At 45.6% G+C, this 16,465-nt stretch overlaps 1 protein-coding gene across 2 annotated transcripts in view; it reads right to left on the reverse strand.

Moving 5' to 3' along the window:
• Nucleotides 1–7,011: 7,011 nt before the first annotated feature.
• Cnnm2 (cyclin and CBS domain divalent metal cation transport mediator 2) overlaps nucleotides 7,012–16,465 on the reverse strand; it is a 130,245-nt gene continuing 120,791 nt past the window's right edge. The window contains exons 6-8 of one of the 2 annotated variants that reach the window (XM_020165975.2): nucleotides 14,455–14,520; nucleotides 10,636–10,820; nucleotides 7,012–9,943 (exon numbers count right to left, since the gene is read on the reverse strand). In XM_020165975.2, coding sequence (XP_020021564.2) covers nucleotides 9,734–9,943; nucleotides 10,636–10,820; nucleotides 14,455–14,520 — 461 coding nt within the window. In that variant the 3' untranslated portion in view covers nucleotides 7,012–9,733. The remainder of the gene's footprint in view (nucleotides 9,944–10,635; nucleotides 10,821–14,454; nucleotides 14,521–16,465) is intronic. The other variant, XM_074078390.1, reaches the window with a different exon arrangement.

Below are 16,465 nucleotides of genomic sequence, written 5' to 3' on the forward strand. Positions count from 1 at the left end.
TTTAACCTAAGAATTTTAGACCACAAGAAGACTCATCTCTTTTAAGAATTTTCCTCTAGGTATTATTAAAACACCACTTATTTATAAGCTTTGTAGAATAATAAACACCCTCTTCTTGAGGGATAAAGTGAACTCCCAACCCTAGGACATAGGGACCTTGGTGTACTTAGCAGCAGGCCAGAGGCAGATCACACCCAGATTTATTAAGTTCCCATTGCTAGAGAAATCACCCAGTACATCCATCTCTGCAGAGGTCAGCTGAAGCTCTTATGGTACATTTCAGAAATGTTTTTTTGAAGCCAAGGAAGTTTAGTTTTCTGGTTTAGAACTAAGATTTTTTTTTTCTATCATAAGCATAGCTCTGTTGAAATCTAATATAATAAAGTAAGCCCCTCAAAAGCTAGCCTTTCTAAAATGCTTTTAGAAATTTTTTAAAAGAACTGTAATAACTGAAAGCTATAAATCCTTCAGTCATGTTAGAGTTGCTTTTAAGAAACCATTCATAAAAGGCATATCCACATGCACTTTACTTCAGATTAAAAAGTACTTTGTCCTTGTTTAGATATTTCTAAATCAGATTTATTTATTTAAGAAATATTTTGTCAACAACTTTAAAGCCCTGCAATTTTTCCAGGACTGCCTGAGCATTTTTAAATACTCTGCTTATTCACCACAAATAGCCTGAGACAAACAACTGCATATTTAAGTCTGTATTAGGGTAGGAACTTTGTCCACATTCCATATTATGGAAACTATTTAACCTCTCATTGATGGTGGGAAAAATGGTAACTATGAGCCAGCTGTTGCCATACCATTAGCAGCCTGATCCCTCACTTGGCTTAGTAGAGGTTCAGTACTTATGTTTCTCTTGGCATTCTTTCTTGGTGACTAGGACATCCAGCATCTCTTAAAGATTTTTCTCAAATGGAACAATTTCATCAAATAATATACAACTTTGGGAGGCCCCGAGACTGAAATCTCTACCATACAGCTATCTGAACAATGTTTAAGATAAAAAAATGTGTGCTACTAAGGAGCAGAGATGTTGTGTACACATATGGCAGCCAGAAACCCACACTGGCCCATCATATACCTTCACTAACAGTAAAGCAGCATTGCATTCTGTTCTCTCACTGCAGTGTTTAGCAGTAGCAGAAAACAAGTCATCTAAAAAGAGAATTACAAAATGAAAACAGCTTTTCTGTTCTCAACCATTTTTTCCTGTCCTCAGACACATTGTCTTCACCCTATCCCAAGGCTACAGTCTGACAAAGGTGTCCAACAAAGATTTGTAATTTCAAAAATAAAATACTTCCATGTGCCACATTAACAATATTTCAGTCAACAACAGACTGCTTACACAACAATGGTTCCTTAAGATTATATGGTCTAATGCTTTTGTATCCCCCTAGTTTGTGTAAGTACAAACACAGAATGCAGTACCATTGTGAAGCAAAGCATGACTTAGATATACAGTAGTTTAAGTTCCTTTGTAGAGTTTTCATGCAAAAAAGTACTCCCCAATCAATTCAGAACATTTCATCTCAACTTGCTGACTTACATACTGCATATCCAAATAATCTGTATTTTTTAATTTAAAGCAAAACAACCAGTTTTGAGTCTGGCTTTTTTTGTGTCCACACAAAATAAGAAAACTTGGTTCCATTTTTATTACTAGAGGAAGAGTGAATGAGCTAGATTGCTTTGTGAATTAAATTAGGTAAAACGATCAGCTCTTCCCAAAGGCTGAACATGAAGCCTGAAAGAGTCTGGGGTGAAATAAACCTTCCCACACAAACAAGCAGAGTGCACGTTCTTCCCATGGAAGACAGCAATGATCCTTCCAAGTCTCACAAGTTCCTGAGATACTTAGAGGATTTGTCAAGCAAACCTCCCCACAATGAAAAATATTTATTAAATGTCCAATCTTTCTCGAGAGAAGGTTCTCACCAGACACAACCTTTGACTTGTGAATGTGGGTATTTTGAAGAAAATAACTTCATTTTTTGACCCCTTGCTCGTAAGTCAATGGTGTAGAAGAACTATGGCTCAATTAAAAACTTTCTGTCCAGTTATTAGCCTACTGTTTGAACACATAAGAATCACTAATGCCCTAGCAAGAAAAGCACTTTGACAAAGAAGCCTGGCAACTCATTCCCCCTTAAAAACTTGCATCCTTGGACTCCATAATCATCTACCAGGGAAGACAGCATTGTCACCAGAAAGTTACAGTGACAAGGGGCTCTATAATCATCCCTTTATCATAGAACTTATTAAAAGTATGTGCATAGACATGAGGCCCTTGGAAGGAAAAAGAGGCAATCTTACAAAGAAAATGAGTTTATTAGCCATCTAATTCAATTTTTTGGCTTTAATAAGGAATGTCCTATTACATTTAATTACCTTAAAAGAGCATAAAATAAATTTCCAGAAATCAGTTCCAGGCCATGAAAAGCTCATTCAGCCACTTTCTCTACAAGACCTTCTGATCAGTATTTGTTTCCTTAGAAGCACTGAAGTTGAGAAGAGGTTCTGGGAGGGAGCACTGTTTATTTAAAATAGAAACCCCAGAGCCTATCACAATCAAGCTGAGTAAGGAACTGAGAAGTGTACACTCCAAGGGTTCTGAGAGAAAGCTTAGACAGATTCTTCACAGTAGGAAAAACTGTCTCCATTTTCCTTGGGCATTTTCAGAGTTGAACTCAGGACTTACCTAGATGAAGTGAGTCTAGAAGGACACTAAAGTGATCAGCTGGGTGTAAATGCTTGGGTTATTTCCTCCCCCCCCTGCCCTGCTTTTGTTTTGTGCCTGCTCCTGGGAAAAACAAGCAGGCTCCCAAGAAGACAGCATCTTGGTGGAATATAGATACACCTCATTCTTTTAGGAAATGGGTTAGTGACTGGGCAGTGTGTGTGGTTAGGTCAGGTAGTGTCTCAAAACCAGCCTATCAACTGCTCTTTACAGAAATGTTCCCGGCCACATGACAAGTATAAGTAAAAATAGACTGTACATGTCATGGTTAAGTAACTGTAATGGAGATTACAAGGAACCAGTCAAGCAGCTCAGTTCTCAGGGCGTGCTCCTCTTCAAAATGTAAAATAAACACTTAAGAGTAGAGGGGGAAGAAAGGACACCAGAAAGATGCAGTCTAGGAATGGATTACAGAGGGGCCCTGAAGAGACTAGAAAATACTTCAGGTCTTGAGTGAGGGAGGCATGAAAGAAGATGTGATGGAGGAGGTTGAGGACCATACACACTGGATTATTAGGGGATATAGGGAACCCAAGGCCTAAAGTGCATCTAACATGTCTCCCCTAAGTGTACCAAAAGTGTGTGTAAATTGAGGGCGACCCACTCACACCTGTCTGACCTTGCAGGCTTAGCACAGAATAGGATCTGCACTAACATTCTCATCTTCAAGAGCTAATTGAAAGGCTTTTATGAAGTCTTTGTTTTTGCCCAAGAATGGAAAACCCAGTCTGGCCATTTGACCAACTGAACTCTGTGTTAGAGGCTGAGCAGCCAATACCTGGAGTAAGTTCATGGATACTTTTGTCCTTTTCTAGAGAGTAACTGATGGGGAGCAATCCTTGTTGAGAAAACCCCCAACCCCTACCCCTGAACCTGCTGCACCAGGCTGTATCTCCAAGATACTGAACTTACTCCCACCTCTCTGTTAACACAAGACTTGCAGTGTCTGTCCAGAGGATGTGCCCTGCTGCATTGCCATGCTGAGCTCTAGTACTGGCTTTCCCACTTGAAAAGCCATGCAGTTGGGCTTGGGACGAAAGTTGAGTAACACAACATGGTTGGTGTTGCATAGATGAAAAGGGAAACAGGCAACACACATCTGCTAGAAGGGTGAACAGAAAATCATTTATCTAAATAGAATAATAGAAATAAAACCTTTTTTTAAAACAATCACAAGATTTACAAATAAATTGGTACAAAATAAATATGAGAGATTGTAAATCTACATCATCATTTGAATTATAAAACGCATTCATTATGACAATCAGCTGATGAAACCTATACACTTGACTTGTGCTTATTTAGCTTTACACAGCTCTGAATACTGTATTCAGAAAACTTCACTGCTTAATGCATGAAATGTACACCATGATACAGTGAGGAAGGGCCAAGGAGGATGAAAGACACACACAAAGCAAGGGCTTACTCGAGGGCCAAGGCAATGTTGGCGCTGGGCCTTAACACCAAAGAAAGGCATATGAAGAGCCCAGATGAGCAGGCAGCTTCCATGGTCGAGACAGATTCTGCAGTCCAAGGTCAGAAGTAGAGGGGTCAGGCAACTGACTTGGTTTGGGAGTGGGGTAGGAAGGAGGCTGTGGTCTCACAGCCATAATGTACCACTGCATAGGGGAAAAGACCCAGCCACCAAGAAACTACCTCTGTAGTACTTCATGGAGGGACTTGAGAGGCCCAAGCACAAGGTAGGAGACCTGCCTCTGCCTTCCTCCCAGACACTGGCCGTCAGGAGTGGGGAGAAGGGCAATAATAGGGCTGGGGATGCTAAGGCCAGAGTACGAGCAGCAACATTTAAGAACAAACAAACCCAACCACCACTGGCCTCTCACCCAAAAAAGGACAACAGAACCCTAGGCCCCGTGGATGAGGGGCTTCAAAACATCTTGTAGTCACAGAGGATGTACTAACAGTAGAGGCATATGTACATAATAAATAATATAAAACAAAGCATATACATCTGTGGATTTTAAAGGACTGCAAAAACAAGAAAAGTCAATGGATCAAAACACTCTACCTTCACAGTGGACTTCAGATGTGGGGAGTAATCAAACTAGGCTGGGCCTCCCTGGGGAGAATCCAAAGACCCCATTCTTCCCCAGTCCTCTCTGCTCTGGGAGCCTGGAACCCCAGCTTTTATACTCAAGGGACCTGAGTCGCCAACCAAGAGCGTGCACCCAAGCGCGCCCTTTGATCTCTTCAGGGTGAGTCTGGAGGAATGTGACCCCCTGAGCAAAGCCACGTGGACCAGACGTGGGAGCAGAAGGTACTCTTCCAAAGTGGGGGCAAAACACTACCTTGATTCTTCCAATTTGTATATGGTCTCAACAGGTATTAAGTCCTGAAAACATTATGTATTCAAGTCTGTATTACTTAAGTGTTGGATCTGTGAACATATAAACCGTCGCAGGGCAGGGGTGTGGCTCAAGTGGTAGAGCGCTTGCCTAGTATGCACAAGGCCCTAGGTTCAATCCCCAGTACTGCAAAAACAAGAACACCCTTCACATACAAACACCTAGCACTCATTTGCCATAAGAACCTTCACTTCCATCTTGCTTAAAGTACCACCTGGTATTTGCCATCAAGAGACATTTAAAACAATTCTAGTTAATTTGATGTCAGTGGTTCTAGCACATGGTGGAGGGTTACTTGAGTGAAGCCAACCATGGGAGTCTAAGAAGCATAGGTCCCCAGTGCAAGCTGGCAAGAGGATGGCTGCTCCTACTTTGCAGTTGCTATGAACTGCCATCTCTTCCTCCTGTCTTAGGGCTGACCGGGGACTGTGGAGTAGTCTTCAGATAAGAAAGAAAGAGGCAGAAAGCACGTCACAACCTTAGGACAGGGCTCTTGGCAGACTTGCCCTTGGTGTAAAACTCATCCCTCAACTGGAGGCAGATGAACCTCAGTCTAGAAGTCTCTGATCTCAGCTCTCCTATTGACCTACGCAAACACAAAAGAAATAGAGAAATAGCCCTGAGGTATAGCCATTCACTGAATAGGCTGCTCACTGATAAATTTGTACCAGAACAGTCTGAATCCCCAAATCATCTTCATAGTCAACTCTACATTCCTCCTAATTTTGGGTTACCCTACAACTCATACAATCACCCTTGCTGCACAGAAGCCCTCACTAACCCACAGCCAAGAGTGGAAGTAAACATGGCCCAGGGAGGGACCATATTCCATGAGCCTGTTTCCTCAAGGAGGGAGCTCCTCATTTTCTCCTCAACCCTTCAAAAGAAAAGCCTGTCTGGGATCCGAGCAGAGAGAGTTGTGGCCACTGCCCATGCCACCAGGAAGCATAGGTTAAACAGGGCAGTGTGCAAAGCAAGCCCTCCCTAGCCTGTTCTTGGAGTTTCAGGGAACAAGGTAAGCACCTTTCTGCAGCAGCCAAGGAAGTCACGCAGCATGCCCTCCCCACCCCCTCCCTGCACAGCAAAGATGGCACAGATCCCTGGTGGCCTTCAGAAGAGGCCAGAGGTGGTTGTGTGTTTTTCACCAGCAGGACATAGGCTCAGTCAGCCTGCTCCTCAACCTGAAAACCTTGAGGGCAGAGGTTGATGGTCCCTAACTCAAAATTCTGTCGTTCCACTTCCTAAGGAAAATGCATTTGTGTTCATCACTGTTTTCCTAGACTTGGAAAAGCTGGTCCTTTAGTTGTACAGAACTGGGGATATCAAGGTAAATCTATTCACAGTCTGTTCCATGTCAGTGTTAAGTTCTGCGTTCAACATCTGCACAAGTTCCTTGAGCTAACATTAAAAAGTGATATGCCACCCAGCGCCCCCCACTTGGGGAAGCTAATTGTGCCCACAGGGCACTGGGCTCTTGCAGGACAAGAGGGGAGGAGAGGGGGAGAGAATTATAGGTGGCACTCTTTCAAGTTCAAAATACTTAAGAACCAAGCTTTAAGCTAGTTGATTAGCACCCCAATATCCATGTACAATCTTAGGGTTCTATTTCTCGAGAGTTTAAATGTACAATTTGGGACTTGCCTGATGAATTCAGAACAGAGCAGCGCAAGGAGAGCTCTAAGGCAGTACGAAAAAGGCCCTCATTTAGAGAAGGTGAAGTATCCGCCTAGGAACGTTTGTTCAGATACCGGGGTCCAGTGGAGCCTGCGGGATGCTGAATGGCTGCTCCCTTCCCACACGGCCAGGGTGCCACTACGGAGAAAGCAGGCCACTCCAGCAGTACCAGAGCTTGGGAGCCTGCACCTGGCCCACCCATCGCCCTCCCTCCCTCCCTCCCTCCCTTCCTTAATCAGACAGCAGCCTGGGAGAGGACAAACTGGCCAGAGCTGCTAGGGAGGAGTCTCTGCACACTGAAATTTTAACTACCCACTGGTCTCTCCTGGCCCAACACATGGGCTCTACAGCCTCGAACAGCCCAGGCTGTCCTAGCCAAGGCCATTCTCCTTCCAATGCCGAGAAGCCAGTGTTTCTCCTCCGGCTGTTTGAGGGGTCCATTTACAAAGGCAAATTGAGGCCTAGAAAAGGAACCGTGTCGCTCTAAGCCCCACTGTAGAGCCTCCCCGCCACCATTCTCTTTGTAAGAGAATATTCTGCAAGAAGTCATGACACGAAGCAGGCAGGACAGCATCAAGGAATTCCATTTCTCCTGATGTCACAGAAACACCAGCTGGTGCTCTGTACTTCTCAGCCTCTACAGATCTCTAGGATCCCTGAAGGAGCAGTGGGACTCTGAAAAAGACCAACATTCAACTCATTCTAGAGGCTCCTTCCAGCAAGGCCACCCAGGACAGCAGTGCGGACAGTGGCCCTGGGCCTGAGAGGCTGACAGGGCAGTGCCTGGAGGCCAGAGAACCTCAGCTCAGCTCAGCCACCTGGCTCCCTCAGTGAAGGCAAGCATCTCTGGGCTGGGCAATAGCTGCTTGGGGGAGAGACTCCTGCCCTGGACAGGCCCGGGTTTCAGGGCCGGTTACAGGGAGCTCTCATTTTTACGCACTCATCAAGCTAGGGTTGTGATCAGCCAGATTCCTCTTAGCAAATACACTTTTTAACTTGGATGGATGAGATTGAAAAAGGGGTTTACTCACAGTGTGGGGTCCCACTCCATCCCAAGCCACTAGGCCCTCTGAGAACCCCCAGGACCCTCCTCCAAGTGAGGCCAGTTCCTCTCTACTGGGGCCACTGAAACTTCTGAGGAAGATGCTCCAGGACTGCCACCTCGGGGGAACACTGAGTCAATGCATGTGACACCACAGTCACCAAACTTAAGGGCGGGCGGTGTAGCTCAGAGGTAGAGCACTTGCCTAGCATATGCAAGGCCCCATACTACAAAATAAAGTTTCCAGGGCCACCAAGCTGCTCACCAGGAGGCCAGCCCAACATGTCACCCCCACAGAGGAGACCAGCCTGGCGTGAGCAGACTTCCTACCTGAGGAGGGAGGAGACCACTGCCAAGCCCTAGTGCCTCCCTGCACCCGGGAGGCCCAGGTGTAGGATGCTCTCTTCCTTGCTAGTGACCAGCTGCAGTGGGTAGTGATAAATCCTGCCAAACACCATGGTCAGGAGGAATTCGCTTCAGCGTATGAACATCACCGGCAAGACACACACATACATCCCCTGACTACCACTTAAAACAGAGACACTCGTTAAGCATTCAGTCACTCAAGAAACGCGTGCTGATAGGAATTTCACTACTCATGGTGAATTTGGTATTAAATAAGACAGACGCACACATGAAATGGCCACAACACACATTTGGTTTCTGAATCCCTGTTTGGGGCCAAACTGACCCTGGCTGTACAGGCAGCATCTCTGGTGTCACCACATCTAAGGCAGGAGACACAGCAGATTTCGGGCAGAGGACGCTGCCACTGCTGGGCCCCACAGCCCAGAGACAGAGGGGAAGAAGAGGGACAGTTGGCTCCCTGGAAGGAGGGATAGGGACTGGCAATCCCCAAAGTTCCCTCCTTTGAAAACATGGGTCTAGAAATGCCTTCTAGAGTACAGAGTCCGTCTCCTGTTCTGATAACTACATACATCCCACTGGGAAGGGGAGGAGCAGGACCTCCACACCACGTTTACCAAGAAGCCCGTGGAAGGTTTCCATTTGGCATCTGTATAGCAGCATCTTGGGGTAGCAAGGGCCAGGGACTGGGGCGTGGGGACAGTGCTCTGTGCTCTAGGGTCGGGGAGGGCTGGCTGAGTTGACACCCCAGGCCGGAGGAATGTCAGGGTGAAGTCAACTTGCTCTTGCCAATGATAAACCATGGGTTTAAAATTCATTAACATTCATTTTGGTGATAAAAATTCCTTAGGGTGAGAGCAAAATCATATTCCCAAGCAAATGTTAAACCTTCCTGAGGGAAAGGGGCATAATTAACAGTAAATTCTCCAAACAACACTGAGCGCAGAGGGGCAGCTGCAGGTTCCTCTGCAGGCTACGCCCCACAGTGACGACAGACTTGGCAGGTTCTGAAGTGACACAGTTTTCTTCATTCATCCATCAAGTTCGACAGCGACACCCACTGGGGCACAGAGGAAGGGTGTCCCGGGAAGGGCCAAGGAAGGCCACTTGAGGGGCAAGTCCATCCTGTTAGGGTCACATCATGGGATCACAGCAGAGTTCAGACAGAACAACTTAAAACTCTGCAAAAGACACTTTTAAAAAACATGATCTTTTGAAAAAATAAATCGCAACAATTTTCAACTTCATGCAAATCGAGGGAGGAGAGTAATGATAAAAGGTAGAGCTGAAAAAATAAACATGATTCTATTTGGGCGGAAGAAGTTTGTCTCCGAGATCTTGAATGCCATGCCCCAGTTGTCCATGTCGCATTTCTAGTTCCATCCCTCCCCACGCCATCCTCCTCCGTGGCTTCCAGGAAGCGGACAGTCTTTGGTCTGAGAATGTTGCAGGGCGCAGCGTGGCGGACGAGCTCACACTAATGGTCAGACAGAGGCCATGGGGGGATGGGCGAGGAGGGCCCACTGGGCCCTCCTAGATGGCGCCTTCGCTGTGCAGGCTGTGGTTGGCCTTGCTGTGCGTTACGCAGTTCTGTTCATTGAGCAAGTTGGCCGTCTCGTCTGGCAGCCCATCATGCAGCTCCGTAAGAGTCAATTCAATTTTAGTGTTTTCACTGTCTGAAGACTGAGGAGTTTTGTCCATCCGGGATGCCATCAAGGCATTTTGGTATTGCTGTCTGGAGATCTGGGCCGGAAGATGACACAGAAAACAAACCAAGAGAGTGCTTATATCTAGGTTCTCTTGTCTCTACATATTACACACTGAACCCCAAAAAGCCCAGGGCAGTTTCTCCAAGGGAAAATCACCCTTAAGTAGAAACCAAGCCACTTTTTAAAGTTAAGGTTGATTCTGGCAAACAAGTCGGTTGCTGATGTAACCATTTCCAAATCTTGTTTCAAAATTTAGAAAACAGAGGGGTTCTCACCAACTAACGCTGGCTTGTTCTTCAAAGGACATCTTTAATTCAGACTAAGCAAAGACCCTGTCTCAAGGACAGAAGGCAAGAGGCAGCTCCTCCTAGCCCTCTCAGGAGGCTGGGCCTCCTCAGTTACCATGAGTCTTCCAACCACAGTGTTTCCCAGGCCAGCCTGGAATCAACAGTCATGGGCTTGTGGAAACCCTTTGAGAAAGGGCTCCCATTCCCTGCAAAGGCCACATTTGCTTTAGCCGCTCACTGGATAAAGCCAAGGACATTCACCGCCTGAGTCCTGGGTCCAGCAGATGAAGCAGGCATCACAGATGAGAGCTGGAGGCAGGGTACCCAATGACAGCCAAACAACGAAGGGAAAGCTCAGGGGATGGGCTGCAGGACCACAGCCTGCGGTGAAGTTGGAATCAGCCTGCCAGGTTCAGCCCACCATCCCCCCTCCACCTACCTTGACAAACTGCAGGTCAGAAAGGGCTCGCACCGAGTAGTCCGGGATGTAGACTTGCAGGAATGAAGAATTGAGCTGGTTGTTGCTGCTCCCCAACGTGGGTGTTATTGCATCAATCCGGTCACTTCGACTGAGAGAGTCTGAGTGATTCAGGCCACAGGGGCGAGGAGGTGACTTATTTTCACCTAGAAAAGGAGGAAAAGCCCTTTCAAGTGAAGTAAGATACAGCCAGTAGCAAACATTTTATTTCCAAATGAGAACTATTTACCACAAGCTTATACACGACGCCCTAGCCCACATAGTGGCAGTGCAGGGACGTCCCCCACTCAGCACATGATGGCTTCTCGTCAGCAACAGGTGACATGCAGTCCTCCCAGTCTAATGGTAAAGGATCTGCAGCTGTGCAGCCACCTCTGTGAGGAACATCATTGAGCGCCATGAGATGACAGTGAAGATGGCAGGGAAGCAGCTGGGACCCAGGGCAGGCCATGAGAAGATGGTGCTTCATGACTTTGTCAGAAGCAAAACCAAAATACCAAAACACTTCTGTCTGTTCACACTGCATCCCCCGGCCAGACATTTGTCTTCAACCCCAAAAATAAGCTCATCAGGCAGCTTAAGGATGTGTCAGGAATTCAAGAACACTAGAGGATACCAAGCCTTTAAGAAGCTTGGCTTAGAGGTCTTAGGTGCTGTGGGGCTCTCGGTGAGACTCTGAGAGCACCCTGCCAGGAAGGTACAGTGAAAGGAGTCTAAGTGCTCTTGCTCCCAGAGGAAGTTCACTACAGCTTTAAATATATGTATTTTTTCTAGTAGTGAGGTTTGAACTCAGGGCCTTCTGCTTGCTAGGCAGATGCTCTTCCACTTGAACTATGCCCCCAGCTCAGTATAAATTTTGCTAAAAATAAAACGTGCCTTCCATCAAGTCTTCTTCCATTTTTGCTTGCTTAACCAACTCTATTGCCGAGATATTAGCTGGGTGCCACAATGAACATTCATAAGGTCACAGGAGTGGAGGGGACCTAATCTTCCATTTGACAGATGCTCCCACAGAGGAGCCAGCCCATTGGTCTTGTCCTTCAGCTATTGGGAAGTCCATTGTGATGGCCAAATCTACCTCCCCAGTCTAGTCTCATGTTCAATTATGGAGCACCACCATACAACTCTCATCCCTGTGCTATTTGAAACAGCCCTTAAAAATGTGAAGAGACTTGTACTCTCCTGAAGTCTCTTCTCCTCACATGTGCTCCCTCAGCCTATCCTCATCACTGTCCATTTGGTAAATGTCTGCCTTAAAATAGGACCCTTGGAACAAAATGTCAGCACTCCAAATTGTTCAAAATGACGAGTTGATTTTCTTCCAAGGTTGCCAAGCCACAACTTACAATTGTCACATCATGAACTAGTTTAACACAGCTGGTCAAAATTAAACTCAGAGCAGCAGCTACTCTTATTGCTTTGGCTTATCTTCTAAGAGAACAAGGCACATGGATGTTGAATATTGAGCAGAACAGAACTTTGAACAGGTGACCCAGCTTTGCTAAGCTTCAGATTCCTTATCTGTAAAGTGTACATAACAATATGCCTACCTCGTAAGATCTGAGAGCTCAAGCTACTATACAGAGTGCTGTGTGCAGCACCTGACACCCAGCAAGTACCCAATAAATGTGCCTTGTTAACATTCTCTCTTCTTCCTGTTAGCTTCTTTCCATTCACCACAGTGTGCCTACCCTCAGGACCAAGCCTTTCCACATGGTGACAGTGTCATCCATGAGGGCAGATGTGACAGTTCTTTGAAGGAACCCTACCACCCCTCTGGATGCAATCACAAATCCCCTCCCCACTTCTATGGGTACTTCCCAGTGTTCACTTCTAAGTGCTAAAGTTGACAGGCATGAAGGCAAGAATCCTAGAGGGCTCGCTACTTCTCAGCCAGATGGAGGTTGGGGCCTGCATACTTCTAGGCCCCCTGTTAGTAGCAACCACTGTCCTCTGTTCTTGTGGGATGGAGTCTGTGCTTTGCCAGGAGCCCACTGCCCAATGTTACAGCCACAGCCACAGCCGGGAGAAACCAGGACCTCTTCTACAGTCCTGGCATGCTGGGCTGGGGACACAACCCTTCGCTTAAGCGCATGGCCTAGCACTTCAAGTTCAGTCATGACAATTAAAGTAAGAATAATAATACAGGTCCATGGGAGCCAGAGAGGTACTGGTATTTAGAAATAAAACATGGTCCCTCTGCCCCATTACATACACTCCCAGCAATTCCAAGGCAGACCTGTAATGAAAGCATCCACCTGCAGTGAGACGTGTGAAAACCCACCCCACACAGACAGAGGCTGGAGCAGCTACACCATAGCTTGGGTCATGTGTTGTTTCTCTGCTATTTCAGTATTGGTTTATCTGTTGTTATTATTATTACCATTATTATTACTTGTTGTCTGGCTTATTTATTTCGTCCATCCTAACTAGGACCCTTCCCGTTTGTTAGTAAATTAGAAGACAGAGTAAAGACACATTCCCAGCCTTCTCCCTCGGAACTATAATGTACCTTCCAGAAGAGGCTGGAAATCCCTGACTTAGTTTAACCCCCATTTGCAAAGTATCATATTATTGTAACACTAGAATCTCTGCAGGCTGGGACACACAAAATTCTCTTTCCTATTACTGAATCAAAAGGAGTGCACAGAGCTAAGAAATCTCTAAGTTCTATGGAAAAAGTAAATACAAATGACATGGCTTTACCCAAAAGTGATCTGCTTCAGCATCTGGGACACTTTAAGGAGGTAGGAGATGCCAACAAATAAAATGAGGAGAAAAAAATATAAACACACATACACATGCACATATGTGTGTGTGTATGTGTGTGCATACACATATATTCTGCTGGCTGGTTTGGTTCAAATAACTCTATGAATTTCTTACCCCTAAATGCCCCAAACTTTAAGAGCAAAGGCTGGAGAGAACATTAATTTCCTTCTAAGACAAGTATTGCTTTCTTCACCAAGTCCCAGCACTGTAGAGTTTTGCTGAAACTGGATTATAAAACCAGTCAGGTTTAAAAATATAAGCTGTATGGAATAAAATTGTGCTACCAATACGAGAGCCCAGCAATTTTAATTAAAGAAAGATTAGGCCCTTTCCTTTCCTTTTAATGGCTGTACATAGTAGCCAGGTATGGCCAAACTCTCCTGCAGGGAGATAAAGCAGCTGGTCAGGAATGTGCAGGCACTAATTTCAAAACAGAGAGGAGACAGGAAGAAGCAGGACCACTGTCTGATGAGAGCAGACCATAACCCTGTTCACCTGGATGTTGGGTAGAGGACCAAAGAGGCAGGAAGATGGTCGGCCCCTGTGGATGAGGTGTTTTTCTCTCTTGCTTGCTAAGAAAAATTCATAGTCCTTCAGGCTTCTGGCCAAATGCTTTCTACAAAAAGATGAATGCGTTCTAGCCTCAGGTTTTAAGGCTGCACCCCAGGACTTGCTACAGTTGGAGTTAAGACCACAAAGCAGCTCCCCTTTGGCTGACCTGAGAATTCCAGGTCAGTGGTGCAGGTGGGATGGGCGGGGTACTCGCCATGTGTGATGGCCTTTCTCCTGCTCTTCTTTTCATCACTGTTCCTATTCCAGAATTCCTTCCCAGCCCTCTGAACTCTTACACTTTTCTGGAGAGCTTGCTCTCAAGTCAGAAAACCTTAGCATTTTAGGCTCAAAGGAAAACAGAAACCAGCCTTGTCCAAACAGAGGGGGGCCAGCCAGGCTTCTGCGGGGTCAAGGGTAGGGAATGGAGAATTAGGAAAAGGAAACATGCAGAATTACCTGGAGAACCTGCTGCTAACAACTCTGTCCTGCTGACAACAAAGGTACGGGACAGGGACAAAGGAACTGAAAAACGGAGAAAAGCAGTGTGAGATTGCATCGAAAGACAGGAAGAAAATCTCTACTCAAGAATGGGAACGGATACCTGTTCTATCCAGGTGAACATTCCAGCCCAGAAGTGCAAAAACCCATGTGACACGACATAAAAACGCGCACTGTACACACACTGCTTTCAAGGAAGGCGAGCTGGGGAGGCTGCGGTCAGAGAGGCCCCGTGTATGTGTTCATATCTAGCCTAGAAAGCTTGTAAGCTACAAGTACCCAATCGGGGTTCACAGCTCCAAAACATACTAGGCACAAATGGCCACACAAAAGGGGAACTCAACTACTAACTGCTTAAAGAGCATGACCCAGGTCACACCCCAGTCCCATCCACTGCACGACCTACTGTGCTCCTCTCTGTGACCAGCAGTTACTTAGCCAATTCATTTGCATTCGCAGTCTTGAAATTTTGACCTGATGCTTTGAATTGCTTTGGAATGATTGCAAATCTCAAAACCAAGCAACGTGAATAAAGAATGTCATGCCCAGATTTCCTGAGAACAGCTGACCAAGGTTACACTCATCCCTGCTTACACAGAGAAGGAGCTGTAGTCATGGACAGGTAATACTTCTGGGAGTGTCTTGAGAACCAAGGATTGTAGGTTTTCCCCAACCAACCCTAATAATGAGAAGTAAGTGTTTGTTTACCTGGGAATGCCTGTAGCAATTACTCTTCTCAGTGAGAGCCCAGCTAGTGAAGTAGAACACAGGCTTTGGAATAAGTGGAGTAAGTATTAGAGAACTGTCCCTTCTTCACTGGCAGGAGGCGGTGCTGCTCCTTGGGCTTCCTAGAGAAGGTCACTCTGCTTCCCATTCTGAATGGGATTCCTGCTCACACTGGTTCTGTGTGCTGGGCTAATACTTAGGTCTAAAGAACTAGTAACCAATAAAAATGGGCAAGTTACTTTTGTTTCTTTTCGGAGCCCACCTTACAGATCTGGTTCTGCTAACCTGGGACTGATGGGGGTGGGTTGCCCAAAATAGGCACAATGATAACACCTTCTGCTATTCATTTTCTCTCGTGTTTTAAAGGTTACAACTCAATTGTATATCAGTGCATTCCACCATCCTAATAATCACAGGAGGTATTATTATATTCATTTTTATTTATATTTGATATTTTTTGCAGTTCTGAGCATTGAACCCAGGGCCTCTTGCATGTAGGCAAATGCTCTGTCACTTGAACCATGCCCCCAGCCCTTTTGTTTGTATTTTGTTGAGACAGAGTTTTACTAACTTTGCCCAGATTAGCTTCAAACTCTCAATCCTCTTGCCTCTGCCTCCTGAGTAGTTGGGATTACAAGTGTGCATATCATATCCTGTTTTTTTCTTGGTGGGACTATGGTTTGAACCCAGGCCTTCTACCATTGAGCCATACCTCCTATCATGTCCTTTTAATGAGGAGGAAACTAAGGGCTCTTCTCAACATTACACAACCTGCCTATGCTGGAACTGAGGGAACTGTGACCCAGGACTTTCCTGCCTGGTTATGAAGTGCCCCTCTCTCCAGTGTCACTAAGCAGTGGAAATGGAAGGTCACTTTTTTTTTTTTTTTGAGGTATTGGCTATTCAACCTAGGAACTCATGTATGCTAGGCAAACACTTAAACCAGCCCCTGGAAGATCACCTTTATATTTACAAGAGATCTGCCACATAAATGGGGTCTGAAGGACCACAATGGGGACTCTGTGTCCACAGGACTTTTAGATCTACACATGACAGTGAAAAGATGCATCTGGAGCAAAGGAGGCTTAATGTATGAGAGGAATATTTTTTCTTTCTTTTTCTTCTTCACTTGTATTAGGATATATTTGTTGTATAGGAATTCATGGTGACAATTCCGAACAGGTTTACATTATATATTGGTTAAATCATCCCCATATAAAAGAAATACTGACTGGCTTTCTAA

Source organism: Castor canadensis, chromosome 7 (assembly GCF_047511655.1).
Source record: "Castor canadensis chromosome 7, mCasCan1.hap1v2, whole genome shotgun sequence".
Lineage (NCBI taxonomy): Eukaryota > Metazoa > Chordata > Mammalia > Rodentia > Castoridae > Castor > Castor canadensis.